The 26,233-nt window shown below is 31.7% G+C and overlaps 1 protein-coding gene across 2 annotated transcripts in view; it reads left to right on the forward strand.

Moving 5' to 3' along the window:
- LOC118198260 (uncharacterized) overlaps nt 1-26,233 on the forward strand; it is a 324,065-nt gene that overhangs the window by 80,070 nt on the left and 217,762 nt on the right. For both annotated transcript variants that reach the window (XM_085809850.1, XM_085809851.1), the window contains exon 3: nt 2,491-2,558. In XM_085809850.1, coding sequence (XP_085665976.1) covers nt 2,491-2,558 — 68 coding nt within the window. The remainder of the gene's footprint in view (nt 1-2,490; nt 2,559-26,233) is intronic.

Raw genomic sequence — 26,233 nt, forward strand, 5'->3', positions numbered from 1 at the left:
TTGTTTCAAGATATCTGGAAATAAACTTATGAGCTACAAATTTAAATTGCGTAATAATAGTCTTAAAATTGTACTGAGGCTGGCAGGTCCATTAAATGTATAATTTGTAAAATGAGCTCCCCCGCTTTCAGTATTATGAAATTATAGATATAATTATTTAACTTCACCTAGTCGCCCAATCATACTAGGACTTTTGCTTCTATTACTAAAGGTATCTATAATGGATTTCTTCATTATAAAAATAATTTATGAAAGCATATTTTTAAGTGAGATTGTGACAATTATTCCTTTACTGTCACAGTTTCGGAAACTAAAATCTGGATTATTAATGTTAATTAATCAAAGGTAAGTTCTAGTGATTGCTGAAGCCTTTTGTAGCCGAGTAATTAAATTTTTGTATTGCCTATATTATCAGACATCACATATTTATATGCTGTAAAGCCAATGAAATTGCTATACTTTCTTTTGCCTTAATAAAAGCATAAACACGCAAACCATGCGTATGATATATTGCCGTATATTTTATTAAAATGTTTTGTGCCTAATGGACTTTTCTGAAGCATAATGCCATCAACTAAAGCAAAGTTGTCTTCTGGCGTAAACAAGATTGCCTTAAATACAAAATAAAAAGAAATATAAAAATACTTTGCAGAATATCGAAATAAATTTTGCGCCTAATCAGCTTCAGAATTTCCTTTTTCTGCTTTATGTCTGGAGTCGTACAGAATTCCCCAGGGCGAAATTCAGACTTTTAATCTCGGAATGGGAAAAAGATTCTGTTGAATGTTTACGTAATGCGTACGCATTTGATGCTCTGCGCTGCCGTTGGTTGCTTGGAATAGGGAATTCCGCTTTCGCAAAAAGCTACAGGTTTACTTTACGTCAAATTCTCAAATGAGCCAACTGTTTTCTGTTTTTTCTTCGACCTGAAGAAAGGATATTCAGCGAATATTTGCTCAAGATGGGGACGTTTCGAAGCGATGTAATTTTTCTGTCATGTAACTACGCTTGCTTCACTTTTCTAATAATTTCCCGTGTAAACCTTCTCTATTCTTTCTTTGCGCATCTATATCTATCGAATAGCATCTATATGTACAGAGAAAATTTAAAACTAAAATAATACAAAAAGTCTTTCTCTGAAATCAGTAAAAAAGGTAAAAACAATACCATTAGTTATTCTAACCGATAGTCGTATTTGCCTTGACCAAAATGTTTGTTGCGTTACAGATGTAAAGTAGTTTTGCAAGACTTATCAAATTTAAATGTAGTATTCTGAAATATGTAGTTTCGGTTATTTAAATCTTTAGGAAGTTAGTAACGAAACGTCACAGATGGAAACAAGATTTCATTACAAAATTCGCTTTTTATTTCAGAATTTTGATGTAATGCAAGTACTGCTCGTGATATTATTGTCCGTATTATTCTTTCCACTATATTGTAGGTCTTTAGCGATTATCTTAAAACGCTTGCTTAATGATGTTGAAACTATTTCGATTCGGTAAGCTATAAGTAGTTACAGTAATATTTCATTGTTCCAATAAAATTTTAAAAAGACCATTAAAAGCGTTTCTTCAATTAATAAAGGCTGAATTTCTATACATTATCTCAATTTATCCAGATTAATAATATTAAAAATAAGTTAACAAATCTGTAAAATATTCTCATAAAATGTGCAAATTTAAAATGAAAAAGGTATCATATTGGAAAAAACTCTGTTATATCCTAAACACATAACTAAAAACCTATTTTCTATCTGTTGTTAACAGACATTGTTCTGCTCGACAAAAATTATTTTTCCTATTACCGCGGAAATAAGAAATAATCCTCTCTTTCAACAATATACATTATTTTTAAATGAAATCAGTTGAATCACAAAACATTTCGCTGTTCCGCCTATTTTTTCTTAGATTATGTTTAATTATTCTACAGCATTTTCCATTGTTAATATAAAAATATGAATATTGTCGTTAGAACGCCAGAAATGCAACCACGAATACTTAAAGGAAAATAATGTAAGCGCATGATTAAGAAGTGTTTTTTTAAATCTTTTGCAGAAGAATTTATATATAACAACAAAAAATGTTAATTTTATGTTTCATGTTTATGAATTTACGGAACGTAATTTCAAAGAGATATTTATTTGTAATTAATTCTAATAAAATGCTTAAAATGCCAAACTATTTCTTAATTTCTGCACAAATATAATACTACTGCAATATGAGTTGGTAGTTTATTTTAGGAGAAATAATGCTATTTATACGTAAACCATAAAGTATATACGTTCTAAAATGCCTAAATATACGTTCTAAGCCTATATATACGTTCTAAAATGAAACTATAACAATATACTTGTAACACAAAATTTTGTGTGAAAAATTAATTGATCAGAGATGAAAATGCAAATATAGATTTGTTTCCCAAATTCTTTCGATGATAGTCTCTTAAGGTAAAGGTATATTACTACATACATTTCTCTTTTTCCTTCGACAGTCTGGCTACCAGAACGGCGGAAAACAAGCATTGGTCCACCTCTCTTCATGGGTTTCCCATTCGATCTGGTAAGCTGAAAGTTTTCTTTTTGTAAAGTAATATAAAACATGAATATTACTATGAAGTTTATGTCACATATATGTAATTTTTCCAGACCTAAGTGTAAGTACTCATTTATAAAATATAACAAAACATGTTATCTATAGGTAAATGTACTGAATTTTATTATTTTATATTTGTATTATTTCTTTTTAAAATGAAAATATCTGTCCTCACATGTTAGATTTTCATTATGTTTTATAATTTTTTATGGTGGTCACTATTCGTTTTTAGACTTTCCCCACTACTAAGGCCAGAAATGGTGGTCATTTTATTGTGGAGGCACCTAACAGGCGACCACCGCTACCTCCTATGAGGGGACCGGCAGTTTACATCCATGCCTTCTCCAGGATATATATGTCAGATCAGCATCCTAAGATAGGAAATTTTAACAGACTTAAGCTTAATAAAGTTTTAAAGTAAATCAAGGCTATTTCGCTTATTATTAGGATTCTTCTTATTTCGCTTAGGAGAAGGCTCTATAACTATAAACGCAAATTTCATATGATACCTGTAGAAGAAAAATCATGATTAGTAAAATATGCATTATGCTTTATGAAATTATATAAAAAGACATTCCAAATCTTTACATGCAAAATTTCAGGATGTCGTAAAGGAGCAATTTCCTGACTTAAGCCACTTGTCTGTTGTCAAAAGTGTAATTTGAAATTCTCGACCACATCTATAAAATGTATACAAAACAAAAATTTCGGCATTCGATGTTTAAGGGTTATGTAATTTTGTAGTAGCCATTATTAAAATTGCACCCGACACCGTAAATCTATTATTTGTGTACATGTTTTTGACTTAGACTATATTTCGTTATTATTATCACTTTGACATTGTATTATTAAATAATTATGAGTTATCCAATTGGAATATGTTAACTGTAGGAACCATTTGAAAAGTTACATTTTTTACATGAATCGCCCACTTAATCGCCGCAGAAATGTTTTTATAAAATTCTCTACCTTAAGATGAGTTATAACTGGAAGTATAAGATCAATATTTTAAGACACAGACCCGGCAATCTCTGTTTTCAAACACCATGTATAGGGGGAATACTTAACTTTTTATAATCTAAGTTATTGCTGCCTTTTGCGAAAAGTGATAATATGCTACCTCAACAATATGGTATGAGAACAGTCTTTTGGAGCCACAGATTTATTTTAAAGATGTTGGGAAATCCATTTCAACAGTCCTTACAAAAATCTTGATTTTTGAGAGGAACGTTACCACGATTTTTAAAATAAAAAAACAATTATTTGTTTCACATGAGAGGATAATTATATATTTTTTCTAAATGTTTACAAAACATTTATGTTTTATACTTAAGCTTTTAAATAGAGCAAATATCTTATTTTATAAATATTATATAAATTATTAAATATTAAATTTAGAGTTGTAATTAGAAACAACTAAAACACATTAAACAACTGAAACATTAACAATTTATAATGTTTGATTTTTGCCTAGGCCATTGCACTTAAAATGAAACTTGAAGGCAGTAATATAAATTCTAATTAAATTAGCTATTCTCTTTCTAAACCCGTGGCAGTTAAATTTTCAGTATCGATTAATAATTCAATTAGTCAAAACATATGCGCTGTAACAACATAGTGACTTGTACAATAATCATGTTAAAGTTACTTTATTCAGAACTACAAAAAATTTTAATAAATAAATAAAGGTCTATATATGAGTATGCAGCGTCTGCACATTTTTTATGAATTATCATTTCTTCTAATAGTATTCTTTATTGAAACATATTTATAAACTGTTTTATTTAGGTAATTGAAAGGGTTCTGCTTTTCTTATCGCACATTTTAATATGGACCTTCTGTTTGGGTAAATAAGTATTCAGTATATTACTTCAAAATCAACTCATTTACATCAAAATGCTTATATTTAGTTACGTTAGAGTGCCACTCATGACACATACGTGAGTGAACATGATTTAATAACAAAACCAAAGTAACCCAAGTATTTCTCAATCCACACCAGTGGTCGATAGGAAAAGACTGGTGAATATTGTTATTTCGAAATGGGCTCGAACCCATCGGGCCAATCACATGTTCACTACATGGCGACTTGAGCGGCTTTGTTCTTACAGAACGTAAACAGAGATTTCTGCAAAGGCATCCTCCTCTTATGTAGAAAGTGTTGATGTGTCTTGCGTATTCAAATGAGGAAACAAGTTTACCAAGATGAAGTAGAAATAAATAAAATAATATATTTTCAATAGAAGAAATATTTAGATTAACAAGTAGAAATATTTTTAATTTTACAAGTTCTTTGTAGCAATTAACTTCTGAATTCTAAGCTTTTATACTTTTCCGTTAATGTTCGTGTTTTCTTATTGTTAGATGTGTAAGATCTCTGAATGCTGATAGCTAGTCTCAACAAATAAATTGGCTGCATGATGTCTTTTCCATTTAACTCCAATAAAAAATTTCTTCATAAATTCCACAAAGCTTCCATCATAAGTGGTCAATTCCAAGGCATTTTTTTTTGTGGAAATTATGGACTCTATGTAGTATCTTTTAAACCTCAGCTCAAGTATGAAAGAACGTTTTATGACAATTATGGTTTTCTGATAGTAACTCTGCAATTACGGAAAAAGTAATGAAAGACCCATATAACATTGACGTGATTTAATGTTCTTTCATACTTCATCTTTCGCTCTACTTGATCTTGTGAATAACTTTTTAATGCAAACACGCTGTTTTATATTTAAAAATAAGCTACGTTTTTAGGCAAGAAAAATTAACAAAATTTCAATAATTATAGATCTTAACAAAAATCTGTCGAACATTTCAAATTTTATGTTTTATTTTGTAGTAAACCAAATCATTTATATAAAGATAAAATGGAAAAAAAAAGAATGTTCGTATTCTAAAAAATTCATAAGCGGAATAAAGAAGCATCATATATGTTAGTCCGGATTATTTAATTAGTTACTGCAAGGCAATTCTCTGAATTAAATTATGTTGCCACATTAAAGAAAGTGAAGATCATTTGAATTCCATGAATTAATTTTCTCAAATTTTTAAATGATTATTATGTGCAGTTTTCTCAAACCAATTTAATATTCTTCTCGAAATAATCCAATTAATTATTACATTTAGGGATAATGAATATGCATGTGAATGACACATGAAAATCAAACTCAAACGAATTAAAATTCAGGAGATTTTAATTGCAAATACACTATATTCTCCACTGGTTTTATTTCGCTTATTAACTGCATGTCTAAAAGATGTTTCTTTTTAATTCCACCTCTTAGCAGTGTTTCCATTTCAAGAATAAATTCGCATTGACGGTGGCAATTACAGCTTATATGCGAGAGCTTTTAAAGCATTCACATTTATCCACAATTAACGATGGAAATCTCGAATGTATTCCGGTTTCAAATTCGTTTTTTTTTCTCTTACCTTAGTTTATATATTCAATTTAAAAGGAGCACGACGTGATCGACATAAAAGAGAGATGTGCACTTTCCTAAAACTTCCTCAATTTTCCAACAAACCGCAGTCAACAGGCATTTTGTGCTCTTACCTGCGTTCACAATTTTCTCAACCAATGAAACTGGACCGATCGATTTTCTGTGCCTGAGATTACGGATGCTTCCACTACAAACGAAGAAAACATATTAAAAAAATGTTTCTAGTTCAAGATAACGACCTCAGCTGTGTGATAACATGGAACAAAAAATATTACTTCGAAACGCGGAGTCCATTTTTAATCTTTTTTTCCTATCGGTAGTTTACATCGATTTCTGCTACCAGTAAAGCAGATGCTTTGACGGTTCGAGATGTTTCATAATAAAAAACGTACACATACCAAAAACAGATTATTCAGTCATACACTTATTTCGAATAAAATTGTGATTTATCCTTATTTATTGTACTCTAATTAATGTTAACATAGTAAATCTTTACTTCCCATCAACTATTAGTTGTCAAACAAATATCCTAAGGAATGTGTTATCAAAGATAACTTCAGTATATTACTCAAAATCAACTTAAGTTATTACATTGACAGAAGAATTGGTTTAAGTACATTTGGACAATCAGAATTAAGATAATGATATGTGTTCTTGGTAGCTCTCATATCTAGGGTATTCTTATTTCGATGAAAATTCCCAAGTTTATTCTTTGACAAGACAAAACTATTTGCAAAGGTACAGAGTGGAGGCGAAAATTCCAAATAATAATCATTTCCATTATCAACACAGCACGAGTGGCAATGCCATATTTCTGTTTAAATTAGAAAATGGATGCAAAAATGTCGTTCCCGCTATGACAGAAAGAGAGAAAGAGTTAATGAGGAAATAGTACGGAGGAATGAATCAGTACGATAGCTGAGCTTTCAGGTTGAAATTTTGGAAATTAACAATTTAAGTTGTGATCATTTGTTGGAACTAAGAATCTTTTAACACATTCTTCACATTTTATTTAATAAAAATACATTTGAGATGACTGCAATATAAATATATTTATTTGTAGTTTCACATTTAATCATCTAATGCAAATTTTCTCGCTTAAATACCTTCCAAAATATTAAAATTTTGCAAATAAAATAGCATGGTGTTTTAATTTTATCATGCAAAATATGGTGTTATTGTACAAAAATTTGGAAATCATTGCATTAAGTTGACTTTAGTACAATTTATTGTGATTTTAGTTATTGATTTTGTTGCGTTAGTAACGCTTTGTATCCTCGAAACTTAAGTTTCCATCATAGGCTGAGCGGTAAAATCGCTGAACGCTGATAATTCGACGTGGGTTCAATTCTAGGGGATCGGGTTGGCTGAATGGGCAATAGTCTATGCCTCTCATCTCTCCTCTTAAACAGATATCCCTAGAGTGCTTTTTTAAAATCAGACAAACCAAAACGTAATAAACCTAGAAGCTTAGTTCAGGGCCTTTTAGGGTATTATATTTACAGATTAATCAATTTTAGACAGACACACTGCTGCATTCTAATGGGTCATCTAGATTATCTGAATAAATAGACCTCTCATGTACAACAGGTAATTAATAGAAATTTAAACTAGTACACTAATTGTTAATTACTAAGATATTATTGCGTGCGTATGGGTTCGTAAGAGATTGAATGCACAAGTCCGATAAAATGTTAATAAAATTTATTTTTATCAAAAGAAATATAACAGAACGCTGGAATTTTTCTCAGAAATATTTGTACAAGTGTTCACAATATCACGTAGTAATAATCAGTAGTTATCCTTCAGACTACTAAAACTACTCTCCGGCATTTTTAAGGCTTTCAATCGGTCGCGAGAGAGTTCTAGTAATTTTCTTGCTTCTCAAGGTTTCTAGAAATCAACAAGAGGATGGAATTACGGTTACAGCTAAGACAGTAGTAAATTAAATTTATTCAATTCGAATACAAATGAAAGAGATATCCATTTATTCAATGTTAAATGCACGTGCTCTTATATTTTTAATTCTTCAGCGTAGCTATATCTCTTAAAATTTGCATTGCACGGGGAAATAAAACAATTTTAATTATAATTCTACTAACGTTAGCTATCTAAATACAAAATTAGTAACAATATTTAAGTTCGCAATGGATTTATTGAAATCTATAAAGCTTTGATTCTAGTTTGTGTTCTCGAAGTTTAGGACTTTAGGGAGTTTTCTCTAACTGAAAGATACAGGGTGTCCAGCAAAGGAATCTTTGATTTCTAAATTAAAAATTTTGAAAAGAATGATCGATAGAGAAATGCAGCAAGCGATACATTTATTGTAAAAGCTGTAAGATTATTATATAGAAGTCTCGAAAGCTGCCAGTAGATGGCGTTGTCCGCTGGTGCCTGGTGACTTATGCCTTAGGGCCAATTACGGTGATGTAAAGTAAGGTGCACTTGCACTATGATCCGAAAGCGAAGAATTCGGCTTACAAACTCATGAAATGAAATGAACATACAGTTATAAATCGTTACTTGATAAAGGATGAGAAATTTAAAAAATAAGCTATTAAATGTACTAGATAGCACTAGACTCACTAGCTTTACATTTCAGTTTTTAGATGGGAATTCAATCAGGTGATTATTGATGAACGTGAACTTGCAGTGGTGAAGATGCAATTACAATACAGAGTTCATATTAAATTATTGCATTTGAGGATAAGATTTAATATAAGCATGATATAGAATTTTAATTTTCTTGTGTAATTTATTCTGGAAGATCAGGTTTTGAAGAGTAATAAATCAATTCTTGTAATAGGGTTTGGCGGTAAAAGTACAAAACACATTTAATAAAAAGTAAAATTTTAACCAATAAAGGAAAATGTAACATCAAGTAAACAACACACGCAAAGTCCATATCCGCTTTGAGGGATGCAGAAGTCCAGTAACCTACTTTTGTTAAGTAAATATTAATACAATAGATATATACATATTTACAATTTACCACCAACACGGATCATGGTGAATTGTTCTCGGCATTTTGACTGTATTTTCAACTGTAGGGTCATATTTAGGTAATTTCTTTATAGCTGTATATGAAGAATTTTTAGCGTTTTTAAAGAAATTATGAGCTGTAATAAGAATTTAATCGTGAATGGTATTAATTTTAAGTTCTTCTTTGATGACTGAATTTCTAACAAATCATGGTGCATTTACTGTGGTTCTTAGAATCTTGTTCTAAAAAACATTAAATTTCACCTTTCAGTCTTGTTTGCAGTTACCCAAGAGGGGACAGCATAGAGGTTAATGGGCCTAATTAGGGTGAGGTACAGAATTCTTTTGGTCCAGATACTTAATTTTGATTTGCGTCCAATTAACCTGTAGATTACCATAAAGGTTGAATTTGCACAATTTCTTACTTCATTTATATGTTCCTCGAAGTTGAGTTTTTGATCAGTTATGACTCCCAGGTATTTATAAGAGTTTGACACTGGGATTCCTTCATTATCAAATTTACTAACAGTATTAACACTCATTGTGGTTTTGCACCGACGATACAGCACAAAACACCACTTAGAAGTGTTTAAATTAATTTTCCATAATTTGAACCATTTTGAGACAATGTTAACTTGCAGTTGAAGATTATTTAATGCAATTTGTGGATTCATGGACTTTGTAACAATTATGGTGTCATTTGCATATTTTAAAGTACTTGCTCTCATTGGATTGAGAAGTTCATTGATGAAGGATATGAAAAATCTTTCGTCATAAAATAGAACCTTGAGGGACGCTACAATAGACTGTCTTTTTTTGCAGAGAGTGTGAAAGAAGCATCTTTTTTAAAAAGGAAATATAAACAGAATGAAACTATTCGTTAGAAGAAAATTAGAAAGTTTATGGATCAGAGCGTTATGCCAAACACTGTCGAATGCCTTTTCAAAGTCCAAGAAACATGCAGCTAGAGCAGATTTGTGAATATAAGCTTGTGAAATATATTCAACTAAATTTAGGATTTCGAGGGTGTTGCTATGACCCTTTCTAAAATCGAAATGAGAGCTGTCAGTTTAGTTCTTTCGAGGTGTTCAGTGAGCCGCTGATTTAAAATGTGTTCAAGAACTTTACCAAGAGTTGGAAGAAAACTGATCTGTCTGTAGCTGGTGGTTAATTTTGGAATTTTCCCAGGTTTGAGAACGGTAATTATTATGGGATGTTTCCATTGTTGCAGGAAATAACTGTGTCTGGTTCAGATAAAGCTTTAATGGTTTCACTGCTGATATTGTCATATCCTTTTTCGTTTTTACTTTTAAGGTCTCTGATGATATTTTTGGGGATGATACACTTGGGGAGGTAAACCGAATGCAATTAATAATTGTACTGTGTTTTATACTGCTTATTAAATTCTCAATTTCTTCCTTGTGATCAGAGTGGCTGGATGGGTGTGGCTTGAACGTTTCTGCAGATTCATGATGTTTTGTATTAAGATAGTCTGCAATTATAGGCGGGTATCTGGTAGAGGGTATCTGGTATATGTAAATCACTTAAGGGTAATATTCCGTCTGACGGGCTATTAACTGAGATAAATAAGAATTTTTTTTAGTGTAATTATAAATAATAGCGGCTGTATTCCCTATTTTGGTAGTATGAGGTAAATTATAATTTGCATGGTTCTTGATATTGAGAGGCCGTGCCTCCCCCTTTATTATATAATCTCTCTTTTCGGATGACTTGACTTCATGTAGTTGCTTTCTAATGCCATTAGCATTAAAGTAAGATACACGTAGATAACCATTGATTGTTGCACTTAGAATGTAGTTTTGCTGATCTGTGTTAAACTTTATCGTCAATGAAAGCAAAGTATTCCATGGCATGCATGCTGAATTCAAATTTTTAAATTATACCTTTTGTGTTTTTAAATTTTATGAAGAATTCTATCGCTTTTGTTAACTACGTTTTGAGCCAATCAAAGAAAGATGTTTCCTTCGGAGTCGTGTCCTTGGGCGGTTTCCATGTCGAACTAGATTTCCGATTTGCTTCTGTATTAGACCTCGGTAGAGTGGGAAAATCTTCATTATTTAAGCCCAATTTTGGGGTCTTAGTTTTAGGATACTTTTCAGCAGTTTTAGAGTCTTTTTGAAATTTTTTGGATACTTACTTCAACCCTTGTATGATGAAACATGTTCTCCACTGCATAAGGCACATCGTGCAAGTTTATCACCCATTTTTTGTTTGCATAAACACGTTTCGTGTGGTCCAGCGCATTTAAGGCATCTTTCTTTGTAATGATAGAGAAAACGGGTATGCTTGTATCTATGGCAATTGTACCGGGGCGAGCCTGGTTTTGTAAGGTTCAATGAAAACATCTAAACCTCTCAAAGCTTCAGGTTCGATATATTTTTCCCCTCTTCATTTCTTTAAACTTCCGCAAAGAAGAGAGGTAAGGGGACTGAATTTCCATCTTTATGACTGAAGATCTGTCGCATTTTAATAACTGGTATGCCTTAATTAAATTATTATTATTATTATTATTATTATTGTTATTATTATTATTATTATTATTATTATTATTATTATTATTATTATTACTATTATTTATTATTATTAATATTATTATTATTACTATTTATTATTATTATTATTATTATTATTATTATTATTATTATAGTAAAATGAAATAAGCATGATAGTGTATATTTTAATTTCGGATCAAGAAAACCTCACATCAAGAACAATTGGGTTCGCAAAAACATTATTTGAACTGAAAACATCTCAGATGACGAACAGTGTCTCGAGGTTCGAACATTCAAGTCGTCAACATATGATTTCTAAAGATGTTTTGAGATACTTTGCGATACTCAAGTAACGATTTTCGAAAACATTTTATTATTTTTCATTGTTTAATTTCCTTAACAAAGCCTGGCATAGAGTGCCTTTTATAACTATAACCGCTGCTTAAAGGAAATTATGGCCAGATTTAGTTGAAGACAGAGACTTCGAGGACTTTGAAAAGTAAGATTTTTTTTGTTATTATGTCTCTAGGCAAAACCATGGGCTAAAACGTTAACAATAAAGACGCGGAAAAGGATCCTAAAAAAGAGCTCAACATGAAAGAACTACTACAACTTCAGAAGCAGCAACAAAAGATGATTCTGAAAGAAATGTCTTCAGAAGAAAAGGAAAAAGAAAGATGTCGCCAATTTTCCGTCTACGAAATTGGTGCAAAATGAGATAAGATAGAAAGTTTTCATATAAAGATTTCCTTCTAATAAAGTTTAGCAAAATACAGGCATTATAAGTTTTAACTGCAATGGCGTGTCTCCTAGCAGGAACATTTAAAACATTGACAACAAATCACATTAGTAAAATTTTGCATGAAATACAGGTCAGTTAGTCTCAATCAAAATGCCGCTTAGATACATTGAAAAGACAAAGGTATCTCTAAAGACAGTTGCCTTATGTTTCTTACAGAATGGTTCCAAACAATAACATCTCCCTCATCATTTTTACATTTATGTTTTCTTCTGTGCTTTCTACAAGTACAAGAAAATTAAATTTTCATTTGGTTATCTACTTAGTATTATGTTTATCTTTGTTTTATATTTAATAGTTTCCATTGTTTTAAGTAACGAACGTGTGCATAAAATACCGTTATAAAGCTTAAATAAACAATCATCTGTGGTACAGGAACGAATTAATTAATTTTACATTGCTTCCTATGGGGAAAATTGTTTGGTTTACTAACAGCCTTTAGGAACGCATTAAATTAGAGAACTGAGGTTTCACTGTATATGAATATTCAGAATATTATAAGCATTGTATACTCTATAGTCCTCTGAATTCTGTTTTGCTTTTTGTGATTTTAAAACTGCTTGCAGGCCAATTCATCTTAGGCAAAAAAATCCTTAAATTTGAAAGGTACTCAGAATTATAAAGTTTTTAATTAAAATCTTTCAAATATTTTTATATTTATTCAATATACTCATGCGAAGCAGATTTTATAGTATACATTAATGGCCTTTTGGCTAAGATTGCAAGACACGATGCCCATACCATTTGAGATTGCAATTTATCTTAAGCGTACATTGTCTATACCTCTTATGCTTAGTTCGCTTGATATTTGGAGACGTTTCGCTTATCATGGCTTGTATGTATTTACTTAATGGTATCGATGCATATTCCTCAATATTTGAACCGTTCTCTGAGGACAGGTATCTCGTGTTTCACGTTCTTTTAGAAAACGACGTCATTTGCATATCTATAATCATTGAGAAAAAAGGATTTAGATGTATAAAAAGAATAAAAGGGCTTACTGCGGTTAGAACAGTTAAATTTTGCAATAGCAGATAGTTTTGAATTATTTAATCTGCATTCAGTTTTATTATAATGTATAATTTTATCCGATATTTTAAGTTAATTGGCTTGACAAATATTAGCTTCTTGGTGCATACCTAATAGCGTATACTTTAGGCACATTAGCGTATACATTAGCGTACGCATAGGGTATACTTAAGGCACATAGAAAATCTATAGCATAACGTTCTGAACCGTAATAATAAAAAAATATCATTTTAAATACGATAATGGAATTTAAGACATAACAAAAGATTTATTTTTTCACATAACTTCAGTAACAATAAACATTTTTATAATGCATTATCCAATGTATAATGTATTTCATTGTATTACCATCAACAGTCAGTCCTTGGTTTATTAAAATATTACATTCTTGAATTTATCAAATTTTTATTGCAGACGTTTCCTGGTGTACTCTTTCTAGAAGTACAAATAAAAATTTTGTTGATAACAAACATTAAAACATAAGTTAAACTTTTATTTTTCTCCTGGCTTGGATTGTAAATATAATCTAAAAAAGCATTTATCATGAAAATGTAAACACAGCCTAAAACTATAATACCTTGCCATAAGCAAAGATCACCTTTGGGAAATAAAAAAGAAATATCTGAAAACGATTCTGTCACTTCAGGTAAATTATTCCTCTCATATGCTATATTTGAAAGTAATTATCATAATTTAAAACGTTCTTTGCGATGTAGCGATAGGGATCGATTAGATCCACAGAAATAATTATATATATATATATAAAAATCCTCAATTATCTCAAGAATAACAGAACAGTCCTGGATGCCTGGATGTCTCTAACGTTTTTAGGCCGCAAATTTGAAGTTACATACTGTGGCAACTATGTTTAATTTTGAAATTATCTCAGTATTAACAGTTATTATTTAAGATTTTTAATTTTAATTTAGAATTTCGAAATATTTAATTTTATTATTTCTTCATTAAGACGATTGCAGATTTCAGAAACCCCTTTCATCGGGGCCCCAATTTCAATATTAATATGAAGGAAGAAACATAACTCACCGTAAGTGGGGGAATAAATTTCAGCAAAAAATTCTTATGCTAGCATGAAAGTCTCTAATGTTCAAAAACATTCCTTATATTCAATAATGCACGAAACATTCCTTATTTTCAGATATCATTGTATAATTGCATTATTGTATATTGTATTGATATTAATTATGTAATCTTATACAATTAATATCCAGCGGCATTACTATAGCGAAATACTATCGGTTAAAGAAAAAAAGATGTCTTTTATGTTTCTGAGTTGGTTAAAGAATGATTAATAATTAAAAGATTTTTCCGCATCTGAAATGACAGCTGTGTTTTAGCTGTGGGTTTACTTTTTATTTCAGGAATCAATACAAATAATATAGACTATGACAATCATATATATTTGTTTTCACCAGAAGTGTCTCGAAACCACACAAGCATTCTTCAAAAATGCATTCTTCAGCGTAATTACAGCTACACAGATGATATGATAGCATAGGAAATCGTCTAAGGTAGGAAACAGATTTGCAGTATATGAAATCAATAGAAGAACTTCTGTTATCTTAGAAATCAAACAATGATATGTCAAGTCTGTCACCGCTTGTCATATCACATACCCGAATGCAGCTGCAATCTCTATGATGGAATAAATATAATAAATATATGTGTTATATTAGAGAAACTCAGAACTATTATTTGTCTCACTATTTCAATATGAATATACCCAGTCTTCTATGTATACTACACTGCTTTCATTTGTAACTTATATGTTTTATGAAACACTGCCATTATTAATTAATTCGCATTCATAATAAAACCGGAAAAATGTAATGCAATATGCAAATGGACTAGACAAATGAAGAAAATATAATATTAATATATATGTAATAAAATCAAACTCAGAAGTGAATGACCAGCAGGAGACGTAGAAGTGTTGACCCATAATGAATAGGAAATTGGAGGCGAAGGCAGGTTAAATCTTCGTTTCTTATTTCAGCAAACATGCGGTGGCCATAAACAAGTTTGCACATTAAATGTTCCTATTCCAAAAAGCTTACATTTCAGATAAATCTGCAGTAAGATAGAAAGAGCAGACAGACAGCAGTCCAGCAAGGCCAAAGCGTTGAAAGCAACTGCGTTATGTTCAGGGTTAAATCTTAATTCAGACTGAGTTAGTTTGAGTTCTCAATGCATTTTGGTTGGATAGTTAATATTACTGTAAAATTGCTATTGGCTGAGTTTTAGTTCCATTTAGATCACCAGAATTATGTAAGAATCATATGACATGGATTAATCTAGAAATGACGTATTGCAGATAGGGGTTATTATTTTTATAATTGAGAATGGAAATTTACGTTTCTAATTTAATCTTTTACATATTCTTTTATTTTTCTTACATATATATAATATATATATATATATATATATATATATAGTTCTCGAAAAAGGAAATGCCGTATTAAATATGTGAAGGTTAATCCTGTTTTCTCCGTGATACAATATAAACTGGTAAAACGCAAATTAAAAATAATTAGAAAATTGAAATAAAAAATGCACACTTCAAAGAGGAAAAAATATAAAAAAACGTTAGATTTGTACATATTAAAACCAAAACAATAAAAAATAATATATATTACGCAAACTACACATATTTATAGTTTATATATATATATATAAACACACCTAAAAAAGTTATTTTTGCAATAGGGTGTTTCGCACTGCGTAAAAGAGCAATCACTAACTTCTCCCATAAAAATATTTATTACCAGTATCTCCAAGAATATGCTTAAAAAGTCAAGCATTCATAATAAAATCATTACAGTACAATAAGCATGTTATTAAATGACATGGTTGCACCATGTAAGAACATTATGCATTTAAGAAATATTTCTATCCTCAGTGTTGAATTTGTTTCTTTAAATTTATATATTTTCTATAGAGAAATCTTTAACGGAATGTTCATGCTTACGTTAACATTTAAAGAAGTAAAAGTTCGCAGGTATCTTTTTATGAAACCTTCATGAACTGTGTTTATACAGTTTGTAAAGTTTAACTCTCTTGGGTGACTTCCAATGTTAAACTCTGTGTAGATGATAGCGATTTATCAAGCCTAAAGGTAGAATAGAAACTTAGAAAAAGTGTAAGAAAAACTTAATTTAAAGTTAAATAAGATGAACGAAAGGCAATCCTGGCGTTTACATTTCTGCCAGTATTTGTTGTGTACAAACTATTGTTACGAATTTGGTATTTAAAAAGCTAATGTTAGTTCAATTATAAATTAAATGGTTTTATTTCTCGCGCAATGCAGCGCGTGACGAATATTAAAAGAAAGCTAGCCGGAAAATTGAAAATACAAGAGCGCGTGCATTAAATAAATAAACATCTCTTTTTGATTTCGAGAAAGTACTGGAAAATTCTAGCGCGTGATTTTAAAATCTTATAAAAGCAGGAAAACATCTCAGTTTGTGGGAGTTGCTTAGTTTGTTGTTGTTTAGAAAACTGCTCTTGTTGATTGTAGCGAATTCGCGGATTAGCGTTCTTTAGCTGTTTTGAATTACGTTCTATTGGACATTTGAGTAGTTAAAAGATAACTACTGTGAGATATTGTAATACTGCATGATAATTTGAGAAAATTTAAGCATTTTTGTTGTGATAAAAATAAATTTTTGTTCATTTTTCATCGGACTTGTGCATGCATTTCATAACGAACCCGTACGCACGCAACACTATGGTACCAAATTGTTTTCCGAGTTGTGCCATTTTAAATATATTAAAAAATTAAATTAGTTTAAATTTAAAACAAATAACGATTACTGACTAATTTGCATAGTGATCAGATTTGTCTATTCCTGTAAAAATGTTAACGCAAAATATCAGGATAACTCGACAGTGGAACTCGAATTACTGACCATATTTAATTATTTTAACACATATTTAATTTCTCATTTTAAAAGGAAATATTTTATTAATAGATAGTCAGTGAAACAAAATCAATTTAAGACTGGAGTAACATGAGTTTCATATATGTAGATACAAAAAGAAATATCGGCACAAAGTCATATACCACCCATAAGAGGTTCCTGTTAGATAGTCCCTTAGGAGATAAACAGAACGCTCATTTCGTTTTAAATCTATTTCAATTGGAAGTCCTCAAGTGATTCCACGGTTCAATTCGCCCATTCCGTATCGAAGATCAACAGATCATACACTTGGTCATTGATCTATTTGGATAGGAAATCCTCAGGTGATTCCGCAGTTCCGCCGATTCTATATCGAGGATGAACAGAACATCTTTTTCACTGATCTATTTCGGTAGAAAGATTTCATCCCATCATCCAGGAAAAGTTGGCAGGTTTCCATGAATGACCTGGGTGTGCGGAAACGGGGTGTTGTGAAGTTAGGTTTCCTCTAACTTTCCTGCTGACGGCTCGTCTGCAGTGTACCTCCGCTCAACCCAAACTTGCTCATTTGTGATTGGCACGCCTCCAATCTAGCAAATATTCTCCACCTCATTTCATCCTCCATATGTTCGTGGCTACTCATTTTGCATGATACCTTATAAAATTTACCCAACTTCTGCAAGAAACACGCCGATTGTTGTGAAGGAGTACGAGCATAACAATCGCCCGCCAAAAAACCCTCGTGCAATTATATTCCTTCCAGAATCACAGCTGAGCTGACACGCTTATGTACGCTCATGTGTATTTAGCTCTGAATATTTAAATAATTCTTCGGCGGCATATTTAGTGCAGAATGTTTCGTAAAAATACACATAATTTGGAAGTTTTCTTACTTTTGCACACGAATGCATATGGCAGACTTGACTAAATTTATGTCACAAGATAAGTATCAGGGGAGCTACTTATATCAAAGAGAAAAATAAAGTTCATTCAATTAAGCTTCTTTTTATAATAATTATAATTTTAGTTTTCATGTTTAAAGTTTGAAGTGTATTCTAATTACTTTTCCCAGCGGCCAAGCGGTAAAATCGCTGAACACTGGTAGTTCGGTCCGAGGTTCGAATCCCGCGAACGGGCTGGCTGCATGCGCGTTTTAGTGGTTTTCCCCATGTGTAACGTGTATACGAGCCAGTTTCCCTTAGAAAGTCCTCCACGAAAGGCATCCCTCCCTTTAGGCAGATAGCCCTAGTGTGCTTTGCCGTGTTCTCAATACACCAACACCATCTAATTACTTTTCCAATAAAAATTATCTTTTTATTCACATAAAATAGTTGTTTTAAAGTGAAAATACCACTGTCCTGAACCATCTTCCCAATACGCAAATTTTCGTTGACACCTGCAGCCAAAGAAGGTTGCCGACGCCTGCATTAGATGATATCGTGAGGGTAGAGCATCACATTGAATTATTGGTTAGTATTTTATCAGATATACACGTCAAAAGAATTTCCCAGCGGATCACTGAAGAAAAGAGTCATAGTGTCTTCTGTGTGTCTGGTACATCATTTTTTATTAAATTTAGAGCACAAAAAGCGTACAAAACAAAATTGTTCTAGAATATGTATTTCAGTGCAATAATATTTGACTTTAATATATTCTCCTTTCATATTCATTGCTTTGCATACGTTGTAAAGTCATTAGGGTATTTTGAAGCAGGAGACGTGACAAAGGAATAATGCCCTCGCCGAGACTCGAACCTGGACCCTTCGAATACGCGCCGAGTGTGCCGCCGTTGTACAACGAAGGCATGCACAAAGGAGAAAAAAACCCCTTTTTTAAAGGCCGAATAGAGATTAGGAGACCCAGTCGCCAAATACTGGTGGTGAACAATCATCGTCCACCACCTTTTTAGTTTGGGCGCCACTGTAGAGTCATTGGGTTATTATGAAGCAGGAGATGTAAAAATGACTAGTACTCTTCCCGGGATTCCAACCTGGATCTCCCGAATACGCGCCGAACGTGTTACCGTTACACCACGAAGGCCTGCAGAATGGAGGGAGAAAATACCTTATAACTTGACTGCTTATATCTTGAGAGACAATAACTGTAATTTTCACCCAAATGTTAATGATTTATATATTTAATTAATGTATTCAGGAGCAGGAATTTTGATGGCGTAGAAGTTTTGATCCATAATGACTAGGAATAGATTTGCAGCAAAAAAGAAGAAGCAGACAGACTGCAGTCCAGCTAAGGCAAAGCGTAGAAAGAAAGTACGTAATGTTCAAGATGAAATCTTAAGTCAAACTGAGTTAGTTTTGGTTCTCAAAGCATTTTGATCGGACAGTTAATATTGCTGTAAAATTATTATTAGCTGCTTGAGTTTTAGTTCAATTTACATCACCAGAATTACGTAACAGATTATATGACATAGATTTTTCTTGAAATGGCGCAGTGCAAATAGATGTTGCTATTTTTAGAATAGAGAAGGGAAATTAATTTACGCGACTAATTTAATCTTTTACATATTCTTTATTTTTCTTACATATCGCCCCTTCAAGAAGAAATTATTTTTCTTACATACATATGACGGTCTCTGGCTGCATTAAGAGGCAAAAACTCTAAGGGTTTTCATTGATTTTAGTTACTCCATAAAGATCTTCAAAATTCGAAGAAGAAATTTCTGTTTCCCAATAATTTTATTAAGATATTGAACGCCATACTTATTGAATAGAACTCGTAATTTGTATTTTCGTCTGACTTGTAATCCGAACTAGTTTAGAAATAATCATAACTGTAAGCAAACGATGGAACAGTTTTTATCTGATTGTTGAAAATTAAAATATGAGAAAATATGCTTTTGTGACTTTTGCTACTAAATTAGAATTAAAAAGAAATTATCTATTAAGAAGAAATGTCAGATTTTGGGCATAAAAATCAAACATACATTAAGATATCTGTATAAATATTATAAGTTCCATTTGTGTAAAGAATATGAATTTAATATTACCATATAAAACGAATTATTATACTGAATATTTAAAAACTATTTTGCCTTTTATGCATTTACATGTTCTGCGATTACGGTTAAATGTGAAATAAAACACTTCTGTCTTCAAAGATTTAACAACGTAAACGGCAGACTTCATTTAAAATTTCTTGTGCTCTGATTTGCTCACTTCACACGAGTGACCGAAGATTACATTAACACATAGTAAGTAACCTTCAAAATGAATAAAAAAATTTAGACCTTATTATATCACTTAAATTTTGCGGAATTTTACTTCGGCTGTCTACTAAAATAAAGTAACATGTGCAACAGTTTATGGCTATTTCTACAAGAATTTCCATAATCAACATTAACACATTATTTAACAAAATATCAGTTTCAGGAAAATATTCAAAATTTAAGAGATTTCTGTTATTCCTTTGATGCAATATATTGTTTGGTTCCCAAAGAACTATAGACAACACCAAAATAATTTACCATTTCTTTTCATATATTCGCTGTGTTTGGAAGCAAAGTATTTTCATTTCTGAGATATCTGAGTTTATTCCACTTCAATATTTTCGATGGATGTCAGCAATGTTTTATACCTGTGTAATGGTTTTTGGTGAATTTTGATAGTCTAGTCGGCAACAAAAGATAGAAAGCGGGCAACAAAACGTGAAAACATAATTTATCTAAATGAATAGATTTATATTTTTTTGATAGCCTCCCTACATTTAACATTTTTTCGTTTACGTTCCTCCGAACTGCTGTGGTTACTTTCCTTTTGACAATATTTCAGTTTTTTTCTGAAATAGTCTCATTTGCTGTAAAAGCTGTTTATAATTTATTTTCAGTATATTTGGCCCAATCTTTTATACACATCTTTATTCCTCTTCTTCTCTCCATTGAAAAATATTTCTTTATAATAATTTATGTACAATTTCTCCTTTAATGTTTGAATAATTTACAGACCCTGAATATTTTGATGATAGCATTTTATTTAATTTCCTTAAGGGGCTTGCTTCAGGTATCTCATTTTTAATGGCCGTTAGCAATTAATTATTTTTATAATAGATTACGGTAATGAGACATACGTTTTAATCTTTGACTAAGGATAGGAAGTTATTTTTGACTGCCAGCAGCAGCCACTAACCGAATGTAATTTCTTCTGTGATTAACGTAAATGAGAATCAGTTTGCCTTAGAAGGTTATATACGAAGGCATTCCTCCCTCAGGGAATGCTTCTTCTCAACTATTTCATTACATTTTCTTCTTTTTTATTTGTTCATGCTTAAACCTTTTCAAAACAGAACAGTTTATTTTTATTCCATTTATTCATTTCCCATCAAGCTAAAAAATTATGCAGTAAGCTAATAAATCTGTCGTTTAAAGAAATTGTACCTAAAAGCAGGGTGAAAAAAAATAAAAATCCACAATTTTTTTCTGATTATAATAAATCCTCTCTATGACGACCATCAACGATTTGAGTTAATTTTTATCTTTTAAGGAGATGTCTTTCTTAGAGAGGCTATGCCCAACAGTGGTGCTTATTTATGTTTTGATAAGTACAGTTTACTTTCAGATAGTCGTTTTAGGAAGCTGGTAGCTTAAACAGCATAGCTATAATTTTAGATTTTAGAAAGGAAGCAGAAAGAAAACGAAGAATAGAAAGAAAAAAATTTCAATTTTTTTTTTCTTTTTAGAATATGAATTCATGAAAAATTTTCTAAAAAAGTTTTTCATGAATCTTAAATAATAATTTAAGAAAATACGAGTTATTTGGATTGTGGCAAATCACACCAAGAATATCTGCCTAAGAGAAGGAGATCTTCGTGGAGGACATTTTAACAAAAACTGGCTAATCTTCACGTTACTGGAGAGGAAAATGACGAAGCATTCCATGCAGCCAACCCGTTCTCTGGGATTTGAGCTTGGGTCAAACAACCAGATCTTAGCAATCTCACCACTAAACCGATGATGGACCAAGTTATTTGTGATAACAGTGTTACAGATTTGGTATTTAAATAGGTAATGTTAGTTGAATTATAAATTAAATTGTTTTATTCCCCCTGAAGTGTAGCGGGTGACGAATATTATAGGAAAGCTAAGCCCGAAAATTAAAAATACAAGATCACGTGAATTTAACATTTAATAAATAAATATCTCTTTTTGATTTCGAGAAAATTCCAGAAAATTCTCGCGCGCGATTTAAAATCTTATAAAAAGGAGGAAAACCTCTCAAATGGATTATTATTAGTTAGTGTTGTTCTTTTAAGAGTTTGCTTAGAAAACTGCTCTTGTTGACTGTAGAGAATTCCCGGATTAGCTTTCTTTAGCTGTTTTGAATTAAGTTCTCTTGAACGTTTGAGTAGTTAAAAGATAACTACTGTGAGATATTGTATTACTGCACGAATATCTGAGGAAATTTAAGCATTTTTTTGTGATAATAATAAATTTTGTTCATTTTTCATCGGACTTGTGCATTCATTTCATAACGAACCCGTACGCACGCAACAATATTTTTATGTATAAGGCACATATTTAACTTGACGGTACTAATAAATTCATGTTAAAATTAAAATCATTAGCACATACTTTATGATTTTATACTTCATCTGCACTCTTTCTTTCTCATCAAATTAAACAAATGTGTAAAATATATTGTACTAAAATATACATCGAGTGGCTAAAAAACTCGAGTTTATATGCATTTAAAAGTCAGTCGTCATATTTACATATTTAATTTTGATGTTTCGCTATATGATGTTGGGGGGGGCAACTTGTCAGCAACAGTAGTAGTGATTGCTATGAACTGTAAAGTGCACCAACTCGTAAGTAGGGTTTAATTCCCTTTTTATTTCACTTTAGAAATCACAGTTGCGTTCACTTGACGCTCACAACCTACGCCGACCCGGCGGTGTAACAAAAATAGAAAAGTACAACTAAAAATAAATGACAGGATGCATTGTTTATGATACTTATATAATTTGAACAGTAAATTTCTTAAGTCTAACACAAATGTATCGTCTCTTATTTATGAGCTATCAAACACATTTTAAATTTGTCATATTCTGATCAGCATTCCTACAACATTTTCTTACGGATAGTCAGACAGAAATATGTAGCTGTTGTGGTGTAGACATGTAGCTGCATACAGAAGAAACTGGTAGTTGTGCAGTACATTATTTAGGCTTTAATATATGCTTTATATATAGCATTTCGCAGTCCAATTATGTGCATGAAGTAAGAACTCGAGGAAGTTTACAGCGCACATGTAAGGCTTAGAAAGAGGGCCTTTCAACCCTGAAATCATAATATTTCTGATAAAAAACTATGTGCTTGGCTGAAAAAAAAAGTGCTTGAAAAATGCGCAAAGCTGCTTGTATAAAAGTACATAATGATTGAAAATTAGTTATTAAGACACTATAGACACTTTATTAAAACATTAAAAAATTATATTTAATGATGAAGAGCTATTTTTCGACTTCCTAGAATTTTGAAAAGCTTTTTCTTCTCAAGCCCGCAGATTTAAAAGTGAAGATATGAAATAATAAATGTATGGATACATGCAGAACCTTACTGTTGTCTACTCGTTTATTAAATTCATTCATTTATTATTTTTGGTTATTAAAAAATTTTTTTCAGTCACATATATAACAATTTATGGAAGGAAACATATGTTAGTTTGACTAGAACAATCTAAATAAATCAGAAACAATTCAGACTACAAGTATTACAGTGTGTGTGTGTGTGTGTATTTAATTATGGCAAAGCACACGAGGGCTATATGCCTAAGGGGAGAGATGCCTTCGTGGAGGACTTTCTAAGGGAAACTGGCTCGTATACACGTTACACATGGGGAAAACCACGAAAACACCCATGCAGCCAGCCCGTTCGCGGGATTCGAACCTCGGACCGAACTACCAGTGTTCAGCGACTTTACCGCTCGGCCGCAAGTATTACAGTATTACAAGCTAATATTATATTCCTTTAAAACATTTAAGCTAAAGCTTTTTCATTTAAATAAAAAATACTTATTCCTTTAATTAAAAATAATAGTTGGTGTGGATATCCATTATACCGTTAAACTATATTAAAACGATTGCATCTGACAAAGCAGCGCTTTTTTGCTTCCTTTTAGCCAAATTTTTGTCATTGCATTTGATTTCTGCAATCCAAAACTTCACATTTAGCATTTTTTAATTGTCTATAGCAACTAATTTTAACTGGCACAGTTCTTTCTTAATGCATAGAATCTGAGTTTTTTAAAATTAACCTAAACTTTCAGATATCTTGCTTTTTAAAAATCTAAATCTTACTTTTAGTATTTGTTCCGAAACAAAATATAAAGAGCTTTTCAGAAAAAAACATTTCATTGATTACATTTATGTTTTCCAAAATACTTCCGAGGTTCCTCTGAAAACCTCAATTAATATTTTCATCTTCAGAAAATGCCATATTTCACAGTAGTCAATAAAAAAAAATCATTTTTTCTGTAATTTTCTTTTTTAACGCCATTTAAATAATTGACGTTTCAAACAATCGATGACCTAATATATATCATTTAAATAAAACTATACCTTTTTAAAAATGTGGACTATTTGTAAATTTTCATCTTTGTATTGTCAAACGAAATGATGTATACTATAAGCAATAAATTATTAAAATTATAGAGATCGTTAAAACATTAGCTGCTAAATTTTCATTTACGTTCTAAGCGTTTCATTTCAATGTGGGACGTTTCTAGGTTAGGTTAGGTTAGGTTATTTAATTACGGCAAAGCCTCGAGGGCTATCTGCTTAGGCAGGGGAGGGATGCCTTCGTGGAGGACTTTCTAAGGGAAACTGGCTCGTATACACGTAACACATGGGGAAAACCACGAAAACACCCATGCAGCCAGCCCGTTCGCGGGATTCGAACCTCGGACCGAACTACCAGTGTTCAGCGACTTTACCGCTTGGCCGTTGGTGGGCGGGACGTTTGTAGAGTCATTAGGTTATTTTGAAGCAAGAATGTATGAAAAATGAGCAATGATCTCTCCGGGATTCGAACCTTTACCTATCGAATACGCGAAGAGTGTTCTACTGTTACACCACGAAAGCATGCTGTAAGGAGGGAGAAAATACCTTACACGTTGTGGCTTGTGATTACTTTTAAAAATCTGTCAGTAAACAGCCACCAATGAAATTCAATACAGAGCAGCGCGGCATAGTAAAAATTTGATTGTGAAAGGATTTATGTCAAACATAATTTATATAATTGCATGTTTTTAGGTTTTTGAACTTATTTCTTTATAGATTCATAATTATTAATAAAAACATAATTGTAAGCCGTCGATCGGAGCCCTTTTTTGTGTAGAGTCTGCTTGTGGTGAGTCTTTCAGGCCCGCTTCGGCCGGGCCTTCATTAGAGATTTCTATTCAAGAACTTAATTACGAGTAGATAACTTAGCACTATTTACATACCCACTTCCCAAATTTTAGCAAATGACAGCTCAGATGATTTAATCATGCGCAGATAGATTATTTTACTTGCATAATTCGGCAACAGAAAATGTTCTTTTCCCACCACCAGTCGAACGGCTCGGGGTTTGAATCCCGGCGAACGGGCTGGTTGCATGGGCGTTTTCGTGATTTTTCCCCGTGTAACGTGTATACGACCCAGTTTCCCTTAGAAAGTTCTTAGAAAGCATCTCTGCCCTTAGGCAGATAGCCTTCGGGGGCTTTGCCGTAAATTAAATATACAAAATGTTTCTCACTGACAGTTTATTTCTTCGAGGCGTGTGTCGAAATTTATAGTTCATATATTTTTACTAAATTTGTCTCAAGACTGAAACTATCGTTGTATGGAAGCGTGGCTTATTCACTTACTCAGATTGGAGTCAGTGTCTATTAAACATTTTTCAAGCGATATTTAGACTCACAAACCTTCTGAAACTCCTCGCAGTCCTGTATAATAAAATGTAAATTTT

Source organism: Stegodyphus dumicola, chromosome X2 (genome assembly GCF_044657685.1).
Source record: "Stegodyphus dumicola isolate Sdum_Otavi_A_Nest chromosome X2, ASM4465768v1".
NCBI lineage: Eukaryota > Metazoa > Arthropoda > Arachnida > Araneae > Eresidae > Stegodyphus > Stegodyphus dumicola.